The sequence below is a fragment of the Psammomys obesus genome, unplaced genomic scaffold, assembly GCF_907164565.1.
Source record: "Psammomys obesus unplaced genomic scaffold, mPsaObe1.curated_primary_1811, whole genome shotgun sequence".
In the NCBI taxonomy this organism is placed as follows: Eukaryota; Metazoa; Chordata; class Mammalia; order Rodentia; family Muridae; genus Psammomys; species Psammomys obesus.
In genome coordinates, this window is record NW_026596117.1 from 10755036 (window position 1) to 10777079 (window position 22044).

The window sequence follows — 22044 nt, forward strand, 5'->3', positions numbered from 1 at the left end:
AGACGGCCATGGACCTTCAGAGATAACAGCTCGACCTGTGTGAAAAGATCCCATCATACCGTGCTAGCCTCTAAGTGTCGTACAGATTTGGAGAGGCATCCGGAAGAACAGCAGTTAAAGGGTTTAAAAACAGAAGCACTCCGCCTGGATTTCAGGGGCACCCAGATGCGGCAGGGTTACGGAATGAAAATCCCAATGCCAGCTGCAGGTGGCTTAACTAGTTATTAGCAAGAAGGCTTCCGAGGGTCACCCACTCCTAGACACAACACAGGCTGTTTTTTTGCATGCCAGAACTAGACAGTTGAGTCTCTATTGCCGAAAATCTTGCACGCTCTGGCTGAAGGTTCTGGGTGAATCCACCTGGGAATGAAATGGTAGCTTCCTCACTGACGGCTGTCTTTAATAGTGCTGCAAACATAGTGCTGTGTCAGCTGCTGAGGTAAACAATGGTCCTGCTCAGCTGCGGACTAACTCCAGGTTATCAATGCCACCCGCATACCAGGCAAGATGAGCAATAGCAGCACAACTGTCTGGTCACAACTACTCTCTAGTTGGATTTAACACCTACTCTACAGAGGGAATCGAGGATTGACACTTTAAGCCAAAACAAAAACTTCTGGCTGAGCAAAGTCATCGGCTCAGGGGGGAAGTTACTGCTATTGTTTTGTTACATGGATGTGTTGTTCCTGTGGCCTTCTAAACATTTGCCTTTGTGGCCACAGATTATGACTGTTGTTGGCCTTGCTCAGGGTAGCAGTTATTATGGAAATGCATAACTAGTCACATTGCCTAGAATAAATGACTGTTACTGTGGCAGAGTGGTTCAATGCTTGGCCCTAAATAGAAGAAAATAACAATACACATTATTATCATCTCTCCGGGGCTCAAGGAACACTAGGCATCGGAGGGAGTGGAGAGAATGCAGGAGCAAGAAGGCATTGTGAAGCTTTACCCTGTGTGTTGGATATGCTCAATGCCCTCTTGAATCAAAACTGTGATCACCCACTTGAGATCCTTATCAGATTAGGCCTAGTAGCATTCCCTCATGGAGGATAGTCATGGGAGGTTTCCTAGACTCAGGAGGCTCACAAGGCCATCCCTTCCCCAAGTTTCTATAAAGTTACTCCCCAAGTTACTTGTGGGAGACAAACTCTTTTGATAGGGTAGTCACTCATAAGTTGTCCAGGGGACTTTTCTGTGGTGCCAAGACCATGGGTTAGGACTTCACAGTTGTATAGCTTCACGCTGCCCTAAGGGACTTCCTGGTGGTATAGCTGTCTTTGAGTCAATGGTTCACGGAGCTAGATTTAGACCGAAGTATTTCAGTCTGGTGGTACCTTCTGAATCTGGGGTGAATAAAATGTTTCTTTTCATCTTCTTGGGAGAAGTCCCAAGAGAGCAAGCCCGAGATACCACGGCGGCAGGGTGGGCCAGAGGGAAGCTGATCACTTTAGAGCAGAGAGGGTTGAGAAACTGCCAAGGGACAGATAGACACTTTGAAGTCCCAGGCCTAGAGAGTTGTTTCCTTAACCAGGCCCACCTATTAGAAGTCCATTTGACTAGTAATTTAATCAACAGATTAACTTATAGGCCAACCAACTCTTAAATGACAAAACAAATCTGTGTGTATGGGTCTATCTTTCGTCATGCACATGCCTAGTGTCCAGTGTTGAGAAGAGGGTGATATATGCCCCAGAACTGGAGTTACAGACAGGTGTGAGGCATCATGTGTGTACTAGAAACTGAATCTGGATCCTCTGGAAGAGCAACAAGTGCTCTTAACTGCTGAGCCATCTATCCAGCCTTCTTTTATTTATTTATTTTTGAAGTGTTTCCTTTTTTTTCTTTTTTTTAAAAAAAATATTTATTTTTTTATTAGTTTATTCACTTTGTATCCCAGCTGTAGCCCCCTCCCTCATCCCTTCCCATTTCCACCCTCCCTCTCTCAGCTCCTCCCATGCCCTTCCCCAAGTCCCTGATAGAGGAAGAGTCCTCTTCCCCTTCCATCTGACCCTGCCCTATCAGGTCTCATCAGGACTGGCTACATTATCTTTCTCTGTGGCCTGGTAAGGCTGCTCCCATCTCAGGGGGAGGTGATCAAAGAGCCAGCTACTGAGTTCATGTCAGAGACAGCCCCTGTTCCCATTACTAGGGAACCCACTTGGACACTGACCTGCTATGGGCTACATCTGTGCAGGCGTTCTAGGTTACCTCCATGCATGGTCCATGGTTGGAGTATCAGTCTCAGAAAAGACCTCTGTGTCCAGATTTTTTGGTTCTGTTGCTCTCCTTGTGGAACTCCTGTCCCCTCCAGGTCTTTCTATCTCTCCCTTCTTTCATAAGAGTCCCTACAATCTTCCCAAAGTTTGGCTATGAGTCTCAGCATCTGCTTTGATACCCTGCTGAGTAGAGTCTTTCAGAGGCCCTTTGTGGCTTCAGAGGCTTCTGTCATGGTATATACTCACTTATAAGTGGATATTCGACATATAATATAGGATATAAGTGGATATTAGACATATAGGATAAACATACTAAAATATACACACCTAAAGAGCTAAGCAAGAAGGGGGACCCTTGGCAAGATGATCAATCCTCTCTCAGAAAGGCAAATGGGATGGACATTGGAAGAAGGAGAAAACACGAAACAGGACAGGATCCTCTCCAGCCTTCTAATCATCACTTTAAACCTGATAGCTGCAACCAGCCTCTACTACACGAATATTTGGGGGATACTAGTATATTTTACCTATAACAGATCACAGTAATAGACACTCACTGCATTAATAATATAACACGAAACACAACATTGTGGAGACAAATACTCCACGCACACTCTATGAAAATGTTAGTGTGCAGGATGAGTTACAGCCCCAAAACAAAGGCTACCTTTCAGCACACTGCTGTAGAGAATGTTGTTCCGAGGCAGCGTGGCACCATTTCCTAACTTGACAGTGTTGCTGATACAGCCCAGCGTGTGAAGAATTCACACATGAAGCTGTTTCTGAGTCATCCTTGGGAAGCAGTTGTGAACCTGTATGGCACTCTCCTTTTTGGAGCATTTTCATAAACACAAACCTCAGTGCTGATTCAGCCCCTTTAGATGCAGCATGGTTCTCACGTGTGCTGCGCTGCTCGGGCCCTGCCCAACACTCATGCTTCTTTATTCACAAAGTCACACACATGTGCCCATGCCTGCTTTTTTTTTTTTTTTTTTCTTTTCTGAGAGAGGGTCTTGATCTTGCTAAGTAAGGCAAGGGTGACCTTGACCTTCTGATCCTCCTGCCTCCATTTTCCAAGTAGTTGGATGACAGGTACTCGCACACCTGGTTTTCTACATTGTCTGGGAGCAGGCTGAGGGACCCAGGCATGCTGGGCAATTGCTCTAGGGACTGAGCTATACATCCCAGCCCTGTTCTGAGACCTTTGGAGCACTTCTCTATTCCCTCTTTCATCTTCACCTAGAAGTGACATGCTTGTGCGAGGGAGAAGAGGAAGACAGAAATAACAGACAGTGTTATAAGGGCGGGAGGGGTATAAACAGGAAACTGATGCTTTCTCATAGACAGGCCCCACAGGAGAGATGTTCTTTATTTTACTCCTAAGTCCAAATCCTCAGTTGAACTTAGGTGTAAAATTTCATCCTAAAATATAACTTTCCTTTAAACTGTTTATTTAAAGTCGTGCATGCTATTTGTATGGGAGTTAGGAACAGACTACCGTACGATTTACAGCCATCTCCTATGTTGGAAGAGTTATGTTCCTGAGCCCTGGTCCCAAAGACAGCAAATTCTGAATGATAAACCTTGTTTATTTGAACAATTAATCATGATTAAATGGTGATTTAATTGATGGTAGATAGAGAAAACACAACCAAAAAATTCACATTGGAGCTTCAGGATGGATTTTGGTAAGCATGTGTGTTAGATGGCACATTCCTCCAAGACTTAAATCTTCTGTTTTAAGGGAAGCTCATTAAACACAAGAGTTGGAACATTCCATCCTGTAGGGAAGCTCATTAAACTCAGGAAAGAAACAACTTAACGGCTTAGGAAGTCCCTGGAACTGAGCAAATTCACAAGGCCCCTCCCCCTCAAAAAATATATAACATGTAAGGACTGCTGAGACATTCAGACAAGCTAAGCTGACTGGAAGAAGCAGAGACCGGCTGAGCTACCTGGACAGAACACTGTCTAACCTGTTGAGCTGCCTGCAGGCTGTGCTGTGCTCCAGTTTCCCCAGCTTTTGTGAGCTGTCACCCATGCTGGGGTGGGCCTTGGTGATGCAACTGTCTTTGAGTCTTTTCTGTTCCTCTAAGTAACATCTCACTCATACTCTTGTTAGTAACCACAATAAAACTGATGAGCTCACCAAGTTAGATTTTGGTGCTCTCCTTGCTTCTGTCTATCAGAGGTTCCTTATCTGTAGCTAGGTGTGGTGGCACATGCCTTCAATCCCAGCATTTGGGAGGCAGAAGTGGGTGGATCTTTGTGAGTTTGAAGCCAGGCTGGTCCACGTACTAAGTTCCAGAACAGCCAGGAATACTGGAGAGACTCTGTCTCAAACAAAACATTTCTCACTTCTCATTATTGTGCCCCACAATAATGTGTTTAAAATTAGATTAAGAGGTATAGGGTGTAGCTCAGAGATAAAAAGGTCTGCCTGGCTTTTGTGAGGCCTTGGGCTCAACCCCCGTCACTGCAAGATAAGTACATAAATATTTAAAATATGTTAGACTGAAACTCCCGTCAGTTAAACAGCCTTGGTTTGTAATTCTAGGGATGTCTTACTCAGCAGAGTATACGACACTGCATTAACTGAGGAAGTTGGGGGCTGGAGACATGGGCAGATGTGTAAGACGCATGAAGTACTGGCTTCAGCCCACAGCATTGGACTGCACATACCTGAAATTCCAGCACTTGGGAGACTGAGTCAGGAGGGTCAAAAGTGCAAGAGCAAAAAAAGGGGGGGGGGCGGCAAGATCACCCTCTGGTACATAATGATTTTAAATCAGCCTGGGCTACATGAGACCCTGACTCAAACAAAACAAAACAAACCAAGACAAGACAAAACAAGCAAACCAAAACCAAAGCCAAAAACCAAGTACTTCATCTAGTAAGCAGTATGCCCACGTTTTTTCTCTGAGTGTTAGGAGCTAAATTCAGAGCCTCAGATACTTCAGGCAAGCACTGGCCATCCAGCCACATCCAGGCCCACAAAGTGTTCCCCTGCAGGGAAGTAGGATTTTCCTGATGCCCGAACAATGTCATGCTTTCTCACTTCAGTCTCTTTCACCCCAAGCCTCCACTTCCCTTTGACCCAACTGGATATTTCCTTTAACATACGCTATTCAAGATGTAACTTTATGCCTAGGATAGTCTGGGTTCTCTCTACTCGTTGACACAGACACAGACACAGACACAGGCGTATGCCATGCTAACACAGTCTGAGAGAGGATGGAGTGAGACCGCTTCTTTCAGTCCAGGTCATATCTGTATGCATATGTATAAAAATATTTTATTTCTTGATGTTTTCAGTGCACATGTCAAAAAGAGAATTCTTTCAAAGAGGTTTGCAAGCTTACTATTAGGCAGGTTTTCAAGGCAGGTGAGGCAGCAGTTAGGTAACTGGAGATACTGATAGGAGACTTCAGAATATTAACCAACGCCAGCAAACTCCTTTCTGTCTGGGACCACTGGTATGATACTATACATTCATGTTATTTTCAGAGGTTTCTGTTTTTATTGACACAAAACATTTATTAAAAACTGATCATATCTCACAGCACTCAGTCCAGTTCACTGTTCCCAAGGCTATCCCAGACACAGGTGATCTTGTTTCTTTCTTATATAAGAGAGAGAACAAGAAATACTGAAAGAGAGTGAGAGAGAGCGTTCAACCATGCATGTATGAGAAGCTGTTCATACTGCTGGTTAGTGTGAGCCTAAAGCAGCTTGGAGATGCCCATTTGCTTGTCAGCAGTTGGTTGGCTCGGTAAAGCTTGGCAGAAAGCAGAGCCTGCAGGTGCAGGTCCTGCCTGGATGTCTTCTCCAGGAGCACTGGCTTGCTCAGTGGACACAGCTCAGCACTGAAGTAGAACGGGAAATGTCAGCATTTCTGCAGGAGGCGTACTTCACTCTCTGTCTCAGAGTCTCCAGCAATGGAATCTGTCACCATACAGTCTGCCTTTAAAACAAAAATGGGAGGAAAGCCTTCCTATGCTTTGGGTAGGAGACAAATGTGCTTCTGTAGAATTTGTGGTTGAAGAATGCAGACAGGGCTTGGCTGAAGAAGACATACATCACCACCAGCCACCAGGTTAAGTTGTAGAAGCCAAAGGTGACGGCCATGGAGATGTAGATCATCAGCTCTGCTAGGTAGTTAGCCGAAGACACATATTCAAACCAGTCTCCGAAGGGGATCCTGTGCTGGCAGTGAATGATCACACCTGAAATGGAACACGGTGGTGTTTTACCTGTGCACTTCCAAAGCCACTGACAGAAACTCTACCAACTATCACACCCATTTCCACTGTCCATCAACCTTAGCCAGGCACAGGTATGGCATGGCTTTAATCTCAGTACTGGGGAGGCACAGGCAGGTGGATCTCTGTGAGTTCACGGCCAGCCAGTGCTGCATCGTGAGACTATGTCTCAAAAGGAAAGGCCTGCTGGGAGTGGTGGTATATGCCTTTGATCTCAGGAGGCCAAGGCAGGAAGGCCTCTGTGAGTTTGAGGCTAGCCTGATCTACTTAACGAGTTCCAAGATAGCCAGGGCTATACCAGACTGACCCTGTCTCAAAACAACAGTAGTAAAAAAAACCAAAACCAAAACCAAAAACCCTCAACAAAACAAAGCACCTGAAAAAGTCTCTGCTCAGGTTTCCCAGCAGTTCTTACAAGCACACAAGGGTTCAGATGCCACAGTCGGGGTGGGTGAGTTCAAATCCTGACTCTCCCAGTTGGTGACTGTGTAACTTCATGTAAATTGTGTAATCTCACTGCGCCTCAGTTTCCTTGTCTATAAAACAAGAATAATGCAAATTGTATCCATGATGAGTCAGGCCAGGCTAACTCAGAAGCTGTGTTTCTTCCTTTCAGCTTGGGTCACAGGACTCCATACTGAAATGAGCTGCCCACACGCCAGTCAAACACATGTGTGCTGTGCTGTGCCCAGAGCTGGGTACAGGACAGAACCACAAACCATCAGACCTAAATCTGAGATCTGCCACCTCATTTCACCAGCCAGAGGATCACGCTTCTGGAAGGTGTTTTGTCAAAAGGGATTATTTGATATTGACAAGGGAAGGGAGGAAAGGAATGAAGGGACAGAGAAAGCCGACCTCTGAGCCCATCTAAGAGGCTCCAGAAAAGCCCTCACCTTTCTTGTTTCTCCTGAGGTTGCTGAGAATGACGTGGCACTTGTACTGATGGGCAGATGACCAGAAGAACATCATCATCCCTAGGATGTGGAACCACCGAGCTTGTTTCAGTAGATTCCGCCCCAGGACGTACACTGTGGAGATAGGAATTGTCCTGTTAGTCAAGGCTACAGTTGCAGAGCTCCGGGATCTGAGTTGTCATGTTATCCCGGCAGTCGACTCTGGACAGCTGGAGCTATTTCTCAGTTTCTGCAGCTCAGCTGGCCACAGGCAGAGACCATACTGACATCTTCTCTCGAATGTTCTTCACATGCTTCTGGCGAGAACTTGGCCCATCCCTGAGTGAATTACTGTGTGGTGAAGACTGCTTGCTGAGTCCCGTTTTAAGTCGCCTTGCTCACCTTTTCCCATCAAGAAAAAAATTCTTGAGAGAAACATCTCCCTGAGCTGCCACCCAGAGCCCTGCCAGGGAGTTCCTGAACCTAGAAAGCTGAGCTAACCTAGGCATGGTGATTACATGCCTGCTAGTCTAGTACTTGGGAAGTTGAGGCAAGAGGATCATGAGTTCAAGGGCAGCCACGTACCTAGGAGTTCAAGGTCAACTTAGACAACAAAGATGAGAAGGGGGAGGGAAAAGAAGAGAGAGAGAGGGAGGGGTGTTGAGAGAACATGCGTCCACTGCCTAGTTCTGGACAGTAAAGAAACTTTCTGAGGTAAAAGGTGAGGTCTCTTATAAAGAGAAGAAAGTTAAACACCAAGAGGAGCAACAAAAATGATGTCCTTTCTGGGTTTAGAGAGAACCTAGTCTGAGACACTGTCCCCAAAGCTGAAGCCCCTGGTAGCATGACCTTTCTTTTGATGTAGCAGCAAGAAGGGAAGGCAGGCATTGAAGGGTTCCAAAAGCAAGCCATAGCATTGAAAAGGCAAATGGAATCCTCACTATTGTTAGCACAACAGATTTCCTTGTCCTAACTGAAGAAGCAAACATTGTCCAGTGGCAAAAGCCTCGGGCCCTGGAGCTAAGCCAAAGCCCTAAAATGCTGATTTGGGTAAGAGCTCCAAGTGTCACACTGCTCTTCACAGAAAACCCACAGGCGGGAAGCAGTGGCTACAAGAACCCAGCAAAGTCACCTTTGGCAACTGCAGTTCTAACCCTGGTTCTTCTGGGCAACAGACACATGCATAAGGGCCCTGTGAGGTCATTCTGTGGCCCTCATCACCGAGGTTCTGAGCTCAGAGAAACTTAGCCAAGTGACACAGGCCCAGCAGACACAAACCTACAGCATTTCTCTCAGAACTCCCGGACGGCAAAGGTAGCTTTTCCCACTATTCTGGTGAATTCTGCTTTGTGTTGCTGTGATAGGGTCTTGCTCTGTAGGCCTTGTTAGCCTGGAATTCAGTATATGGACAAAGCTGGCTTTGAGCTTGAAGTGATCCTCTTGCCTTTGTACCCCAGGTGCTGGGAATATAGGTGTGAACCACCTACCAGGCCTGGACAAGATACATAAGCCCACTGCTAGGCAGTACTCTCCCACTTCCACGCCCTCTTCACTAAGCTGCTTCTTGTCGGGTGTTTGGTCTTGCCAATAGAAATAGCTAATTTGTACAGTCATATTGCCTAATGACCCCAGGTGACCTCTTGAGGGGTAAGCAGGTGAAACAGAAGCAGCTCCACAAGGAAGTGCTTGGCAAAATATGTCATGTGTATGTGTCTTGGCTGCCTCTTTGAACATTTTTATTGGGCAGAAGGTAGAAGCTGTGCTCAAGCCACAGAAGAAAGTTCAGAAAAGTAATGTAAGGCCAACAGAAGAAGACACAGGGAGAGAGGTAGTGGGCAGGAAAGCACCCCTGGGCCAAAGCCATGGGGCTGGCTGAGCGTCGAATGCCACCGCGGGAAGAGCAGGGGCTAAGACTGACTTGACTGATGACTACCCCGGTGGTTTAGATGAGAAATGTGCTCTCCGGGCTCAGGGATTTGGACACCTGGTCTCTAGTTGACGACAGTTTGTGGATGCTCGGATGGAGCAGCCGTGCTGGAGGGAGTATGTGAACTAGAGGATACAGTCGAGACTATATAGCTTCTCGCTACTTCCGGTTCTCTTTCTGCTTCATACTTACGGGTGAGATGTGATCTCTCAGTTTCCTACCAGCTTGCTGCCGTGCCTTCCACTGTGACTGACTCTGAGCCCTCTGGAACTGTGAGCCAAGATAAGCTCTTCCTTCAGGAAGCTGTCTTGGCCATAGTATTTTATCATAGCAACAGAAAAGAAACTAATGCAAACGAAGTCTGGAGAAATTAGAAGAGATGCTGACTGAACAGTAAATAATTCACACATCGAGGTGCTACCTGATCAATAAGCCCACCTTTCCGATAACTCTTACAGCCTCGGGAAGTGCATTACAGCAACAGAGTGGGCGTCAAGGAGCACTCTGAGACTGAAATCAGACAACAGAAGGCTCAATCACCAAGAGTTGGAAATACGGATCTCTTTCTCAACTCATGATACATAGGACATGGACAAAGGGGCTGAGGTATCAAGTTAACCTCAGCCCTAGGACAGCCATTCCAATCACCCAAAAGGATAAGAGCTCTATATTACCTGCACATATTGTTTTCATGAAACTGATAGTCGTATGTAGCTCCCTAGTCCCACATAAAACAGCAACCTACTTCACTTCCTTCTCAGATACAAAGGTTGGCTTCCCTCCTCCTGGCTAGAGAGCATGAAGACAATCTCCATTTATCACCAAGGAAACCTTAAGGCAATCTCCAGTTACCACGTCACACAGTTTTCCTCTTCCCTCAGGCTGCCCCACAGGAAGAAAGGCTTTGTTCTAAGGACAGCCATCCCAAGAATTAATGGCAAGAGAGTGGATTGCATTCCTTCTTCAAATCAGAACCATTCACCTGAAGCGCCTTAGTCTCATTTTCTGTGATTTTCATATAGTGGCCTCTGTCTCCCCCACACTCCCCGATAACTGGACCTTGGTGAGGCCACCTCCTCTGATGCCTCTTTCTTTATAGTCTCTTCTTTGGAGTCTCCCACCCCCTGTTCAGAGTTCAACCATACTTCCTACCTCCCTATATGTCAACCCCACACAGCTTAACTTCATAATCCTTAAACATTCTCAGGAATGATTTGTACTTCAGAATTGTCACTGAAGCGATGGCTGCTTATGCTAGTGTTTCTCAGGCTCTAGCAGTCATGCTTGACGTATCTTTCTTTTGACATGATGACTTTTGGACCACGGCAAGGGCCACTCACCATTCTTGTCATCCATGGGCACTTGGCTCAGTACTGTCAGGCCAACCAGGACATAGTAGACAAGCCCGAAACAGTACTGCACAATGTGAATGGCTGCGTTAGAGAAGATGCTGATGCAGAAGCACTCGAAGAGTCTCCGCAGGCTGTGGACCCAGAGAAACACCAACACCAAGAAGGCAGACAGAGCCAGCTCACCCACTGCAACACAGAAGACGGCACGGTAAGAGCTTTCCCTCCAGGATTGAGCCAAGGGTTGCGTTTACCCTTGGCTCCACATAAGACCAACGTCAAAGGGCTGGTGAGGCTATGTAAACCAAAGACTTCCTCTTCCAAGCTGTGAGGACACAGCCACACTGAATGGCATCTCTGTTATTGAAGAGCCTTTCAGGCCACATGGGCCTCACCACGGAAGGGTCCATGGGGTTCTAGTTCCCGTGCCAGCATGCTAAATGCTGGCAGTTAGGGAGTAATGTGATGACGTTGGGACAGTCCTATCTTGTGGGCTCCTGGGGTCCCACCCACCCACCCATCAAGGTAGAGACAGGGGCAGGGCTTGAACAGGTCAGTATTTCTTCTCAGACTTCAAAAATAAAGGAGAGGAGATAGAATTGAGCAGTGAAGCACTTGCCTAGCATTTGGGAGGCCTTGGACTCCATCCCCAGTGCTGCCAAAAGAAAAAGAGAAAGGTGTTACTTGTTTACAGAGATAGTGAGTGGGTCCCAAGATCTACTTTCCTATGGGCCCATCATTAAGTGCTCCAAGGAAGTAAGAAGAAAAGCTCATTTTAAATACTGTAAGATCCAGTCAGCCTTTTAAAAAGAGTAACATAGACACACAGCACAAGGACACCGCTTGGTCAATTTTGACTCCCACGTCTTACTGGCATCCTGATTAAGGAGTAGGACCATGCATGAACTGGACGTAGGCCCCTTACGAAGATGTAGCAGATGGGCAGCTTAGGCCTCGTGTGGGTCCTTTAGTAAAGGAAGTGGGGACTGCATTGGACACGGACTCACTTGTCAGCTTTTTGATCACTTTCCCCTAGTAGGACTGCCTTGCCAGGCCACAGGGGAAGAGGACACACTCAGTCCTGATGCAACTTGCTGAGCTACAGTGGATGGGAAAGGGAGCTCCCCTTTTCTGAGGAAAAGGGGAGGGAGGAATGAAGGGTGAGGCTGGGAAAGAAGGAGGGATGGGGCTACAACAAGGATATAAAATGAATAAATAAAAATATTTGAAAAGAAAAAAAGGGGGGCTTAACCAGAGGCCCCCAGTGTTACTTTCTAATGATGACCCTGCTTCAGGCTGTCCCAAGGTTAAGGACTCCATTCTAACTTCTATCAGTATAGATTCACTCTGATCTTTGTATTTTAAGAATATTAAAACCCTTTATTAACTCTTTATGAACAGGCTAAACAATTAATGAAAACTCCTCAAATCTAGCCTTCCAAATACATAACCACAGTGAGGAACTAAGGGGTATATAACCATTAGGGACTCCATCCCCTTCTACAGAGCCCTTTACACTGCTATTCACAGCTTCACTATTTAAATGAAGACTCTCAATAGAACAAACCTTTGTTTAATTTTAATTAGCTAATTTATTTACTCATGTACATTTGTGTGTGTTCCGTAGGACAGAGGATAACTTGTAGAAGTCGGTTTCCCCCTTCCAAAGTGTGGCTCCTACAGATGAAAGTCAGATCACAGTGCCTGGTGGCTAACAGGTTTACTCACTGATCCATTTCACCAGTCCCCAAACCCAAATCAAATTTCTGTGAGCCCTGAGGCACGATTCTGGCTGCAGGTGTATAAATGATAAATGTTTCAATGCAAACTTGCGGGATTTCCAAAGCCTCCCCAGCACGTGTGAGGCCCTCTTCGTAAGATTATCACATAGTAATAATATCAGAGGAGAACAGCCTGTCCTGCATTCAGCACGGGCCTGCGAGGAGGCAGAACAGAGCCTGACCCTGGGCTCTGCCACAGCTCAGTGAGGACTTGGGACCAACTAACCATGCAAACTGTCTCCCCTTCACTTTCCAGGCTCTGCAGAGGGACCCGATTGGTGAGAACCTTGTTCAGGAACCAGGAACAGGCTAGGGAGCCAAATTACCTCGGAACTGCGTGGCCCCAAGAGTTCTGAGCAAAGCGCGGAGCCAGTTTGGAAAAGGCACTCCCAGGAACAGAGACTGAGAGAGGAGCCAGAGCAGGTAGCCATTCCATAACACGGAGATGACGTAGAAGTGAGAAAAATACCTGCAACAAGAGGAAGAGTTAGACAACGGCCAGCCAGACCTCTCCAGGTCCCAGGAAGACTAAGGTCCGTCCTCTACCTGGGCCCTCCACCCACATTCCAGAACAGAGCTTTAAACAGAACCCGAATTCTGCAGGTGGGAATATTTCACAAAGTACTTCCAAATCATGAGACTCATTAAACTGGAGTGAAAAGGGGGTCAGTTAACAATCTCTCATCTCTGGGAAACAAGAGTGGTCCCCAAATCCTCATGAGGAGCCACCGCTCCCTCACAGATCTGAGTCATGCTAACACCAGTGAGCTCCGTGAAAGTCTTTTAGATCCCAAATTGGACCGCAGCAATGGAAATTGGCCTTCTGAAACAGGAGTGCATGCTCTTAACTGCCAAACCATCTTTCTAGTCCAATGTACCTTATCTTAAAAATTTTCAGTTTATTATCACTTGTGCACGCATGCGCGCACGCACAGCTGCTGCAGAGTACCCGAGTTGGATTTCCAGCACCCACATCAGCCAGCTCATAACTGCCTGCATCTTCAGCTAAACTAGCCGGTCAACAAGCCCCAGCCTCCCTAGCACTACGATTACAGGTGCGCAGACTATGTCTGGCTTTTATGTGGGTGCTTGGGCTCAAACTCGGGTTCTCAAGCTTATACCGCAGGCTTTTACTACCTGGTCCATTATCTTCCTTCTCCACCCTTTCAAGTTAAATTTTTACAGTGTGAAAAAGGTTACAACAATAATGCCAGGGAGCAACTCCTTATGATTATAGTTCTCCAACTACTAAGACCACGAACCTATTTCGCAGAACCTATTTTACAAAGCAAATAAACATAAAGGCACAAAACCAGTAAAATGAAATTAGCAGTGCTGCCTTAACGTAGATGATGCTGATTTGCCGAAACAAAATCATTTAGCGTACCATGTGGACCACTGCACTATTTCCTGGTGGCAGGTTCCAGAAATCCTCCTGCCTCTGCTGGTTACAGTGCTGGCATTACTGGCCTACACGTGGCTGTAGCCATTGCAGTGGTTTGAATAGGTATGGCCCCGTAGACTCCTGTTTCAATGCTTGGCCCATAGGGAGTGGCACTATTAGGAGGTGTGGCCTTGTTGGAGTGGGTGTGGTCTTGTTGGAGAAAGTGTGTCATTGTGGGGGTGGGCTTTAGAGGTCTCCTATGCTCAAGACAGACCCGGTGTGACACAGTCTCTCCTTCGCATATACACTGTCAGAACTTGAAGCGTGAGACCCACGTCTAAACACAGGATGTACTTATATAACTAATGCCTTATATACCTAATATGCTAAAGGTGACTTTATATGAATGATACTGTTTAGTGTATCTGCCATTTCAACATCACCAATCTCATGAAGATAGGTATGGAATTTTTTTCCACATGGGGCACTGTCGAAAAAGGTTTTGGATGTTGAAGCATTTCATATTTTTTAGTTCGGGAGGTTCAATTTACAAGTTTTCCTATATTCAAATCATTTGAGGTGATCGTGTGACCTTCCTCGGTCTTTCATGACCCAATAATAATTTCCTTTTCTTCTTTTCACGCTGGCTTGTGACAATCAGGGATGACCTAGAGTCAAAGAGGACTAAATATAGGCTCAGAAGTCCTTCCGGACAGGTGAGAATACACTTGTAAAAGAAGTCAGAGCTCTCACCCATGCCCACAAGCCCAGTTTGACAAACCAATCCAATCACCCCTCTGCAGCCCTCTCTGTGCTCCCAGCCGCAGCAGGCAAATTGCACCGGGACCACCTACTCAACCGTTCAGAAACCACCAGAAGAGAGGGCTCATTTTCTCAAAAGTTCATGCATCGCAGCCATCTCCAGCACAGCTCCCAGATTCTGCTGTATTCCAGGTCATCCTTAAGATGTACTATCTGGCACTGAGCACAGGTGTGGGCTGAGGACCCCGGCCACTGGAGAAGGTTGAGGACAGTTTTAACTTCAGGTTCTAGAGGGAGGGAAGGGCTAGGCACTTAATCTAATTGTTTTTCTTTCATAAATATTTAGGGCCCACTTGAAGGGTTTTAGGCCAAGTTCTAGAAGCAGGAGCTTCAAGAATGTAAACTGACCTGGTCTCTGTCTTAATGGAAATAAGACTCCTTTTGGTGGAGTCGGTAATGCTGTGCACGTCTCTGTAATGTTAGATAAGGGGCCAGATGGATGGGTTGTTGGGATGGCTTTTCTGGAAGGGGCACCTGCCCAGAACATGCAATGTCTGCACACTTCCTTTTAAAAAAGTATAAACTTTATTATTTAAAAAAGTTTGCAAATAAATAAAAACATCACACACCAAAATTAGCTAGAACCAAGGTCTATACAGCTCAGTAACTCCTATATTGTAAGTTTGGGCATTTGGAACAGGAGCTGTGGGCTTGTACACTAGATTTCACACTTTCAGTATCTAATATATTTTATGTACTTAGGTGCCACCAAAAATTCATGGCAGAATTAGAACTAGAAAACCAATTAGTTCTATATCCACTTTCCTAACTGTGTCCTTTCTCACTCCTTTTACTTAGCCTTTTCTCTTCTCTTCATATTATAGTGTACCCACACATATGTGTGTTTGCATACACATGTATCATTGGCTAGAACCCGTGGAGAGAGAACACTTGGTCTGTCTCTTTCTTAGGTTGTGTGACTGCACTTGATGGAGTACATTCTAAGTCTAAACATTCTACATGAAGTGACAAGCTTTGCAGGGGAATGGACGGACTTCTATTAAGGCAGGTCACCTTTGAAAGGCTACAAAGGCACGGAGAGGGGGACATGTTGGGTGTGCTCCACCTATGGCTCCCCTGTGGCTGGCTGTGTGGCATGACCTGGAGAAGAGGGGAGAGGGCAGAGGAGACGGGGCCCTGTAAGGAAGCTGGCTTTTGTAATAGGGATCCAGACAGGCATACCAAAATAAAGCATTTTAAAAAGAACACCATTATCCAATCCCTTCCAGTTTCAAAACATCCATCTGAGGGGTTAGGAGATGGCTCAGCCGTGAAGGAGAGCACTTGCCGCTTTTCCAAAGGACCAAGGTTTGATTCCCAGAACCACATGGCAGTTCATAACCACCCAATTCCAAAGGATATATGACTCTCCCTTCTAGCCTGCAGGGGCACCAGGCACGGACACGGTGTCCAGGCATGTATGCAGGCAAACCCTCCTAAACAAAAGCCAAGGTAAAACAAATGAAACATCCATCTATTGGTGACATAGAGACTATTTAGGTGTGATGTAAAGGACGTAGATGAAGAACTGGGGGGGGGGGGGAGAAGAGGCATGATTATGAAGTTTTACTGTCACAGTTCCACAGTTTGCTCTCTTCACATGGCACATGGGAAACTAAGGGTTCCTTATCCAAGGTCACAGCAGTGGCAGTAGTTGGCTCTCCATGCAGCGGGAGTGACTGGTGTTTATGTCACATTGTTGCGCTCTTGCCTGCTGAGGAGGCTTGCTTGAACCTGTTTGCCTAGCTCCACATCACAGACTTGCAAGTTTATGTGAAACCTATAAGGAAGTGAATCAGTTGTTTCCAGTGAGTTGCTGGGCTGTGCCTTACACACGGCTCTCTCTACTTGTTCCACAGCACTTTTCATTTAAACACACTACACTGTTTTTTAGTCTCATGTTTTGTTCCACAGTCTGAACGTCTTTCTACAGAAAACACCTTCCAGTCCTTACAGGAGGTCCTATCTCTTGCTTGTATTTAAAGAGTCAGCAAAGACCCACCAAAAACGTAGACCTCAAAACCCCACTGCCTTCTGGGTTAACACATAACCCTCCTCTTTCCTCTTCCAGTAACTTACTTCCTAGAAGTGCCATTTTCTAGGTCCTGGGAGTAGGGACACAGCGATCTTCTGACTGCACAAGACTTGGTATGGGTATTCCTTTGCCTAACAGCAACTTCGGTGATTATTATGGGCTGTATCTCAATGCAGGGAGGAGAAGGAAGGACTGTTGGGGGTTGCGGAATTGTCATCTTAAGTAAGGCAGGTAGGGGAGGCCTCAGTGCAGATACAATATCTACCCTTTTACCCATGGGCCAGGTGAAAGGGAAGATTTCAGGTCATGCAAAAAGCTCTGTGGTAGCATGAGGACTGGTGGGGAGGCCCTAAACTGAAATAGGGTCGGTAGGAGCAAGCTGCAGGGTGCGCAGTCAGAAGGAGATTAAGACTTTGTAGGGTGGAACTGCTCTGTGGTTTGAAGCCCAGGAAACACAATCTTATTTAACATACACGTGCACTGAGTGCCGGTACTGGTACCGGCCCCAGAGCTAGGCCAGGAGAGCTTCCGGGTCATCAGGGAAGGGAACTACTGATGTTCCCGGAGTCCGACCCAGCTGACTAGGCCCCTGCTCCTTGAATGCCACCCCCACCCTATGACACCTGCAGGTACTGTGGGGCTGCAGCTGTGTGTGAGCCATGTGACTACCACTGTTTCCCTCCTGGACTAACACAGCAGCCTCCTACTCGGGCCTTCCCACCCTTTGTAAGTCCTATGATGGAGTGTTTCCCCGGCCACCACAGAGCCCTCAGCGGCTTCCACCCCCAGAACACGCTCCCAATCCATCAGGGCCCACAAGACTCTGCGAAGGGCCTCTCTCCCATCCACGCCAGGTAGTCCCTCCTCACAACTCTTAGTCCTGCTCAAATAACCTCGCCGGCTCTCCTCTGGAGCATTTATCTCCCTCGGAAAAGATTTTGCTTCTCTGAAATTTGTTTGCACATTTTTTTTTTTTCTGTCTGCCTATAAGCTTCAAGGAGCCTAGATTTCCTTTGAGGTACATAACAGGCCTTCTGGGAAAACGGGTAAGCTAAATGCAGCAAGGACACGGTAACTAGCTCATCTGGTGACTCTTCAAAACTCAAGGCTAATCACCAAGCCAACTGAGCATCCAACCTCTTACCCTTTGTTCCAAATATTCTGGTGGGAGGGCCTTATCGCCTCCAGGCTGGAGCTGGAGATGCTATAGCCGATGACAAATGCAAATGCTGCTTGACAGAGGCCCTAGACCCGCCTCAAAATGTCACCATAAGTACAAGACACATGGAAGATAATAAGAAAATCAATTATATGACCAGCTAGGTAGTCCAATGATTAAAACTCAAGTTTATGCCATGCAGAACTCATGCAATTCTGTGTTCTGAATAGTAAGGTCTAGTGGTGAATAACCACTATGTTTTTGTGGTTATAGGAGCAATACTGTCTCAAGGGGTCTTCAATATTATTTAATGCATTATATATTCTATCACAAACTTGGAGATATTTCTATTGACCTGTTGATAACATTCATAATTAAGGAAATGCTAACATTTCAGCAAGAGGGCGATGAACATAAAGGCGTAATCTGTATCTAGTCCACAGATCCCCTGATGCTCCTGGACTCTAGGACAGAAAACTGGGCAGCATCTGACCCACAGAGTGATCCCAGCTCAGTGATTCTGCCTTCCATGCTACTTGGAGCTATTTTGAAATTTTAGAAACAGACGTGTTTCCTCTGTAAAAGCCAAGAATAGTAAGACTCTTGGTCCTGATCAGTTATTTATACACTTTCCCCAGGAACTGAATCAAAACAAGAAAACCCGCTTTTGCCTTGCTTTACAAAACAACAACAACAACAACCAAACAAACCCCTGAAACTCAAACAAACAAACAACGGGTACCAGGCTGGAGAACAGAAAACAACATTCCAGGAACTGACTTATTCTTGCTTCCTTAGGAGGAAATCACAAATGAAATGACCTAAATACTACCCTATGTGCAGAAACGTGGTTCCGGGCTGCCCGTCTGTAAGTGTGGAAGTCATAGGCTTTCTGTTCTCATTCCTGAGGATGTCATTACATCTTACACAAGGACAAACTATTCAAAGTACTTAAGGAGTAAGCACACTGGCTAAGATCACCACGTACTATAAAATCTGGATTAACCAAGAAACTATGAAGTGCGGCCCTCCGAGGGTAAATCCTGAGCCATTCCATCTCTCAGACATGACTCAGGTTTGCATGGTGCAAGAGCTTGCCAATAAGGCAAGCTGGAGGTTAAGAGTTTGGGATCTTACAGCAACAGGCGGGACTCCATGTCTAGGCGCCACACTCGCTGTACAACAAGCCTGAATGTGCACACGTATTTGCACATGGATGGGGATGGTGACAATGACAGGTCCCTCCCAGTGGAAATTAGGACAGTGACATGTCCCTCACAGATCTGTCATGAGGGCTAAATGAAGAAAGGCATTTAGTGTTGGGAGTCATCAGCTTATGACACGCAGGCAACTCAGCTGTGGTGGTGGCCTCCAACTCACTATCTTTTTTTTTTTCCCCCTCTCATTATGAAAGTGCTAAGCACAACATCATTGAAAATATTTCAGAAAACAGAAGGAAGTGCAAAGCTGGCAACAGAACGTTACTTTATCCATCTCTTGTTATCCCTTTTTCATATAAATGGGGAGGCAGCAATTTAAAAGGAAAGGGATATGCAAGAAGGAACGTGGAACAATTTTTGTTGCCATTTGTTCTTCTGAAGACCTTGTCAGTTTTGATGCAAATGCTCTGGTTGTCTTTCTCTCTCTCTTTCTTTCGCCTCACTTAAAAACGCCTTTCCTTACTGGCCTGGATTTTTTGGATCATCCCCAGTACCGAAATGAAATCAAAGGCTCGATTTAGGAGAACTCAACAATAGCCGCTGTCCCCATCACCATGGAAGGTTCTACTCTAGAGTTCTGGAAGAAGGAAAAATGATTATTTCACAATACTGTAGAAATTACAAGAAGCCCAGAGTACCAAGTGTTACTGGGATGAATACTGGGAAGGTCCACCTTCTTCTTGGCTGTTACATAATGTGAGTGTAACCTGTTGAGGTGTCCCATCCAGAGACAGAAATGGGAGAAATGGTTTTTTAAGTGTGCTTTGAAATTCAGAGACACTAGGACCTTTTCTCAAAAGTCAGAAAATAAATTGCTATCTAGCAGGAAGGGACACAGGCCAATCAAACCAAATTGCCCTAGGATGGCAGGATTTGCCTGTATTTTAAAAATTGAGTCTCCAAGGAAGAGATCTTTCAGGCCCTATCTCTTTACCATTCATTCTTCACAGTGATGTGGCTCTCCACTCTCACACAGATCCCCGGATAGAGCGCTCTCCCAACAGTCAAGACAGAGCTGGGGCTTGTTCAGTGTTCTTTCATAGCCCCACCACCATCACCATCTGCAGAGGTAGGGGACTGTCTACAGACTTTTGAAAACAACTCAGATGAATCCGTCACATTCAGTTCTAAACTTCCTTTAAATTCCGTTCTAAACGTAAATGTATGATGAATTTAAAAAAAAAAAAAAAGGACACAGCTTTACTATCTAGAACAGTGTGAAACTGACTTTCCTTCTACATACTGAATTCAGCACGGGCCAAAAATGAAAACAACATATAGCCGGTTTCACATACCCTGAGTGGATTCAATCTACTTGTGCGTCAACGATTTTAGTATTTCACAACTTGGTTACTCAGTCTTCCAGGATGGAGCCTCTTGGGCCAGTGTGCCAGCGCACCTGCTGAGATGCAGGTTAGGGATGCCGGCGCAGCCCCAGGAGGGCACTCTCTGGACCTCTTTCCTGACTGTGACAGGTCGGGGAGGCAAATGGGCAAATCGAGGAAGACCCTGCCGCCACGTCAGGTATAGAGCTCAGGGGAGGGGAAGCGGACTATTTGGGATGAAGAAACTTGGGCGGGGCCCCTGAGGTCCCGGCCAAGCTTGGGATGCTCGGTCATTTCCGGGGACGGCTCCGGGCAGGCAGAGGCTCACATGCCCGCGCCGCCTCTGCTGCCCCCTGCCGGCGCGCCCGGCCACCGCGGTTACCTCTTGGGGACATCGAAGGCCCTGCAGACGGCGGGGCGCTGCGGGCCGGACTGTTTGGTCTTCCCGTAGCGGAGGAGGTCCTGGAAGAGCGCGCAGCTCGGCAGCAGCCTGCCGGGCGCCAGCTGCAGCAGCAGCGCGAGCAGGAAGGCGGCGGCCAGCGCCAGCCACAGCGTGCGCAGCGGGTTGAGCGCCGAGAGCGCGGCCCCCGTCCAGCCAGCCATGGCCGGGGAGCGGGCTACGCACGCGCGCCGCCGCGCCGCTCCCGCGCCCCCGGCCCCTCCCTCCCCGCCTCGGCGGCGCGCGTGCTGGTGACGCGACTCCAGGGCGGGACGCGCGGCCCCGCCCGGGGCTCTCCGCTGGCTAGCTGCGCTTTGCACTCTCACCGCCTGTGTTCCCGCACAGGCGCTCCTTAGAGGCGACTCCAGCTTGGAATTCTGCAGGAGCACGCAAGCACATGCGCTACAGTACAAGTCTTAAATAAGTCACACCAAGGCATTTGGTGGAGTGGGCGTATGCCAAGACTTGGGGGTGGAAGGCTAAAACAGCTTGGGGGAATTGATCTCTCCCTCTACCTCGTGGCCTGTGGGAATCCAACTCTGGCGGGCAGGTTCTCACCAGCCCCATTTGCCGCCAACTTTGCGGGATTACTGCTGTGGTCCAGGCTGGATTCTTGGCTGGGTCCCTAGAGGGTCCCCCAGGAGTCAACATCTGAAGGATCTTAGTACCACCTGGGCCAGATCAATCAGTGTGTTCCAGATGGGGGTCACTGTGTAAATTTAGGGCTGACCTCTGGAAGAGCCTTGGCTAAGGAATTCTAGGCTTTGTCGACCGCAAGCTGCAGCTGCTCCAGCCGACTCTGGATCCTGGAGTGGAAAAGCAGAGTAATTCCCTCCATGGACTTGAGTTTTTCGTCCATCTGCTCAGGCTCTATGGACAGTAAGTAGCTGTTGGCAAGGTCTGCTGCTGGGAATGAAAACGGGAGATCTGGTAGACCTGCATTCACTGTCTGGAATCCAAGGGGACAACAGATCTCTACAAAACTCCCTCCAAGGATCTGGCTCTTGCCCTGATGCCATCTTTCAGGAGTCAATGGAAAACACTATCAGGTCGGATGAAGGCCTGGTTCCCTATTGACAGGTGCTTAGTGGCATTTCAGGCCATCGGGTCCTTGAATAACACTTGGTACTCACAAAGGAGGAAGCAACTGGGAGCCAAGTGCACCCCTTTAACACAACCCTTTATCACAGCATTTCTCCGACAGAAAAATGTGACCACCCCTGAGT

At 47.0% G+C, this 22044-nt stretch overlaps 1 protein-coding gene across 2 annotated transcripts; it reads right to left on the reverse strand.

Moving 5' to 3' along the window:
* Nucleotides 1-5488: 5488 nt before the first annotated feature.
* Srd5a3 (steroid 5 alpha-reductase 3) lies at nt 5489-21006 on the reverse strand. 2 transcript variants are annotated; one of them, XM_055629454.1, is made up of 7 exons: nt 20762-21006; nt 12761-12903; nt 11273-11308; nt 10645-10842; nt 7378-7512; nt 6298-6445; nt 5489-6183 (listed from the first exon to the last, which is right to left on the reverse strand). In XM_055629454.1, exons 1-7 carry the CDS (start codon nt 20980-20982, stop codon nt 6168-6170), a joined length of 897 nt encoding a protein of 298 aa, XP_055485429.1. In that variant the 5' UTR covers nt 20983-21006; the 3' UTR covers nt 5489-6167. The 2 variants fall into 2 exon arrangements, with proteins under 2 accessions (XP_055485429.1, XP_055485428.1); XM_055629453.1 differs by having other exon boundaries at nt 5489-6445.
* Nucleotides 21007-22044: the final 1038 nt, after the last annotated feature.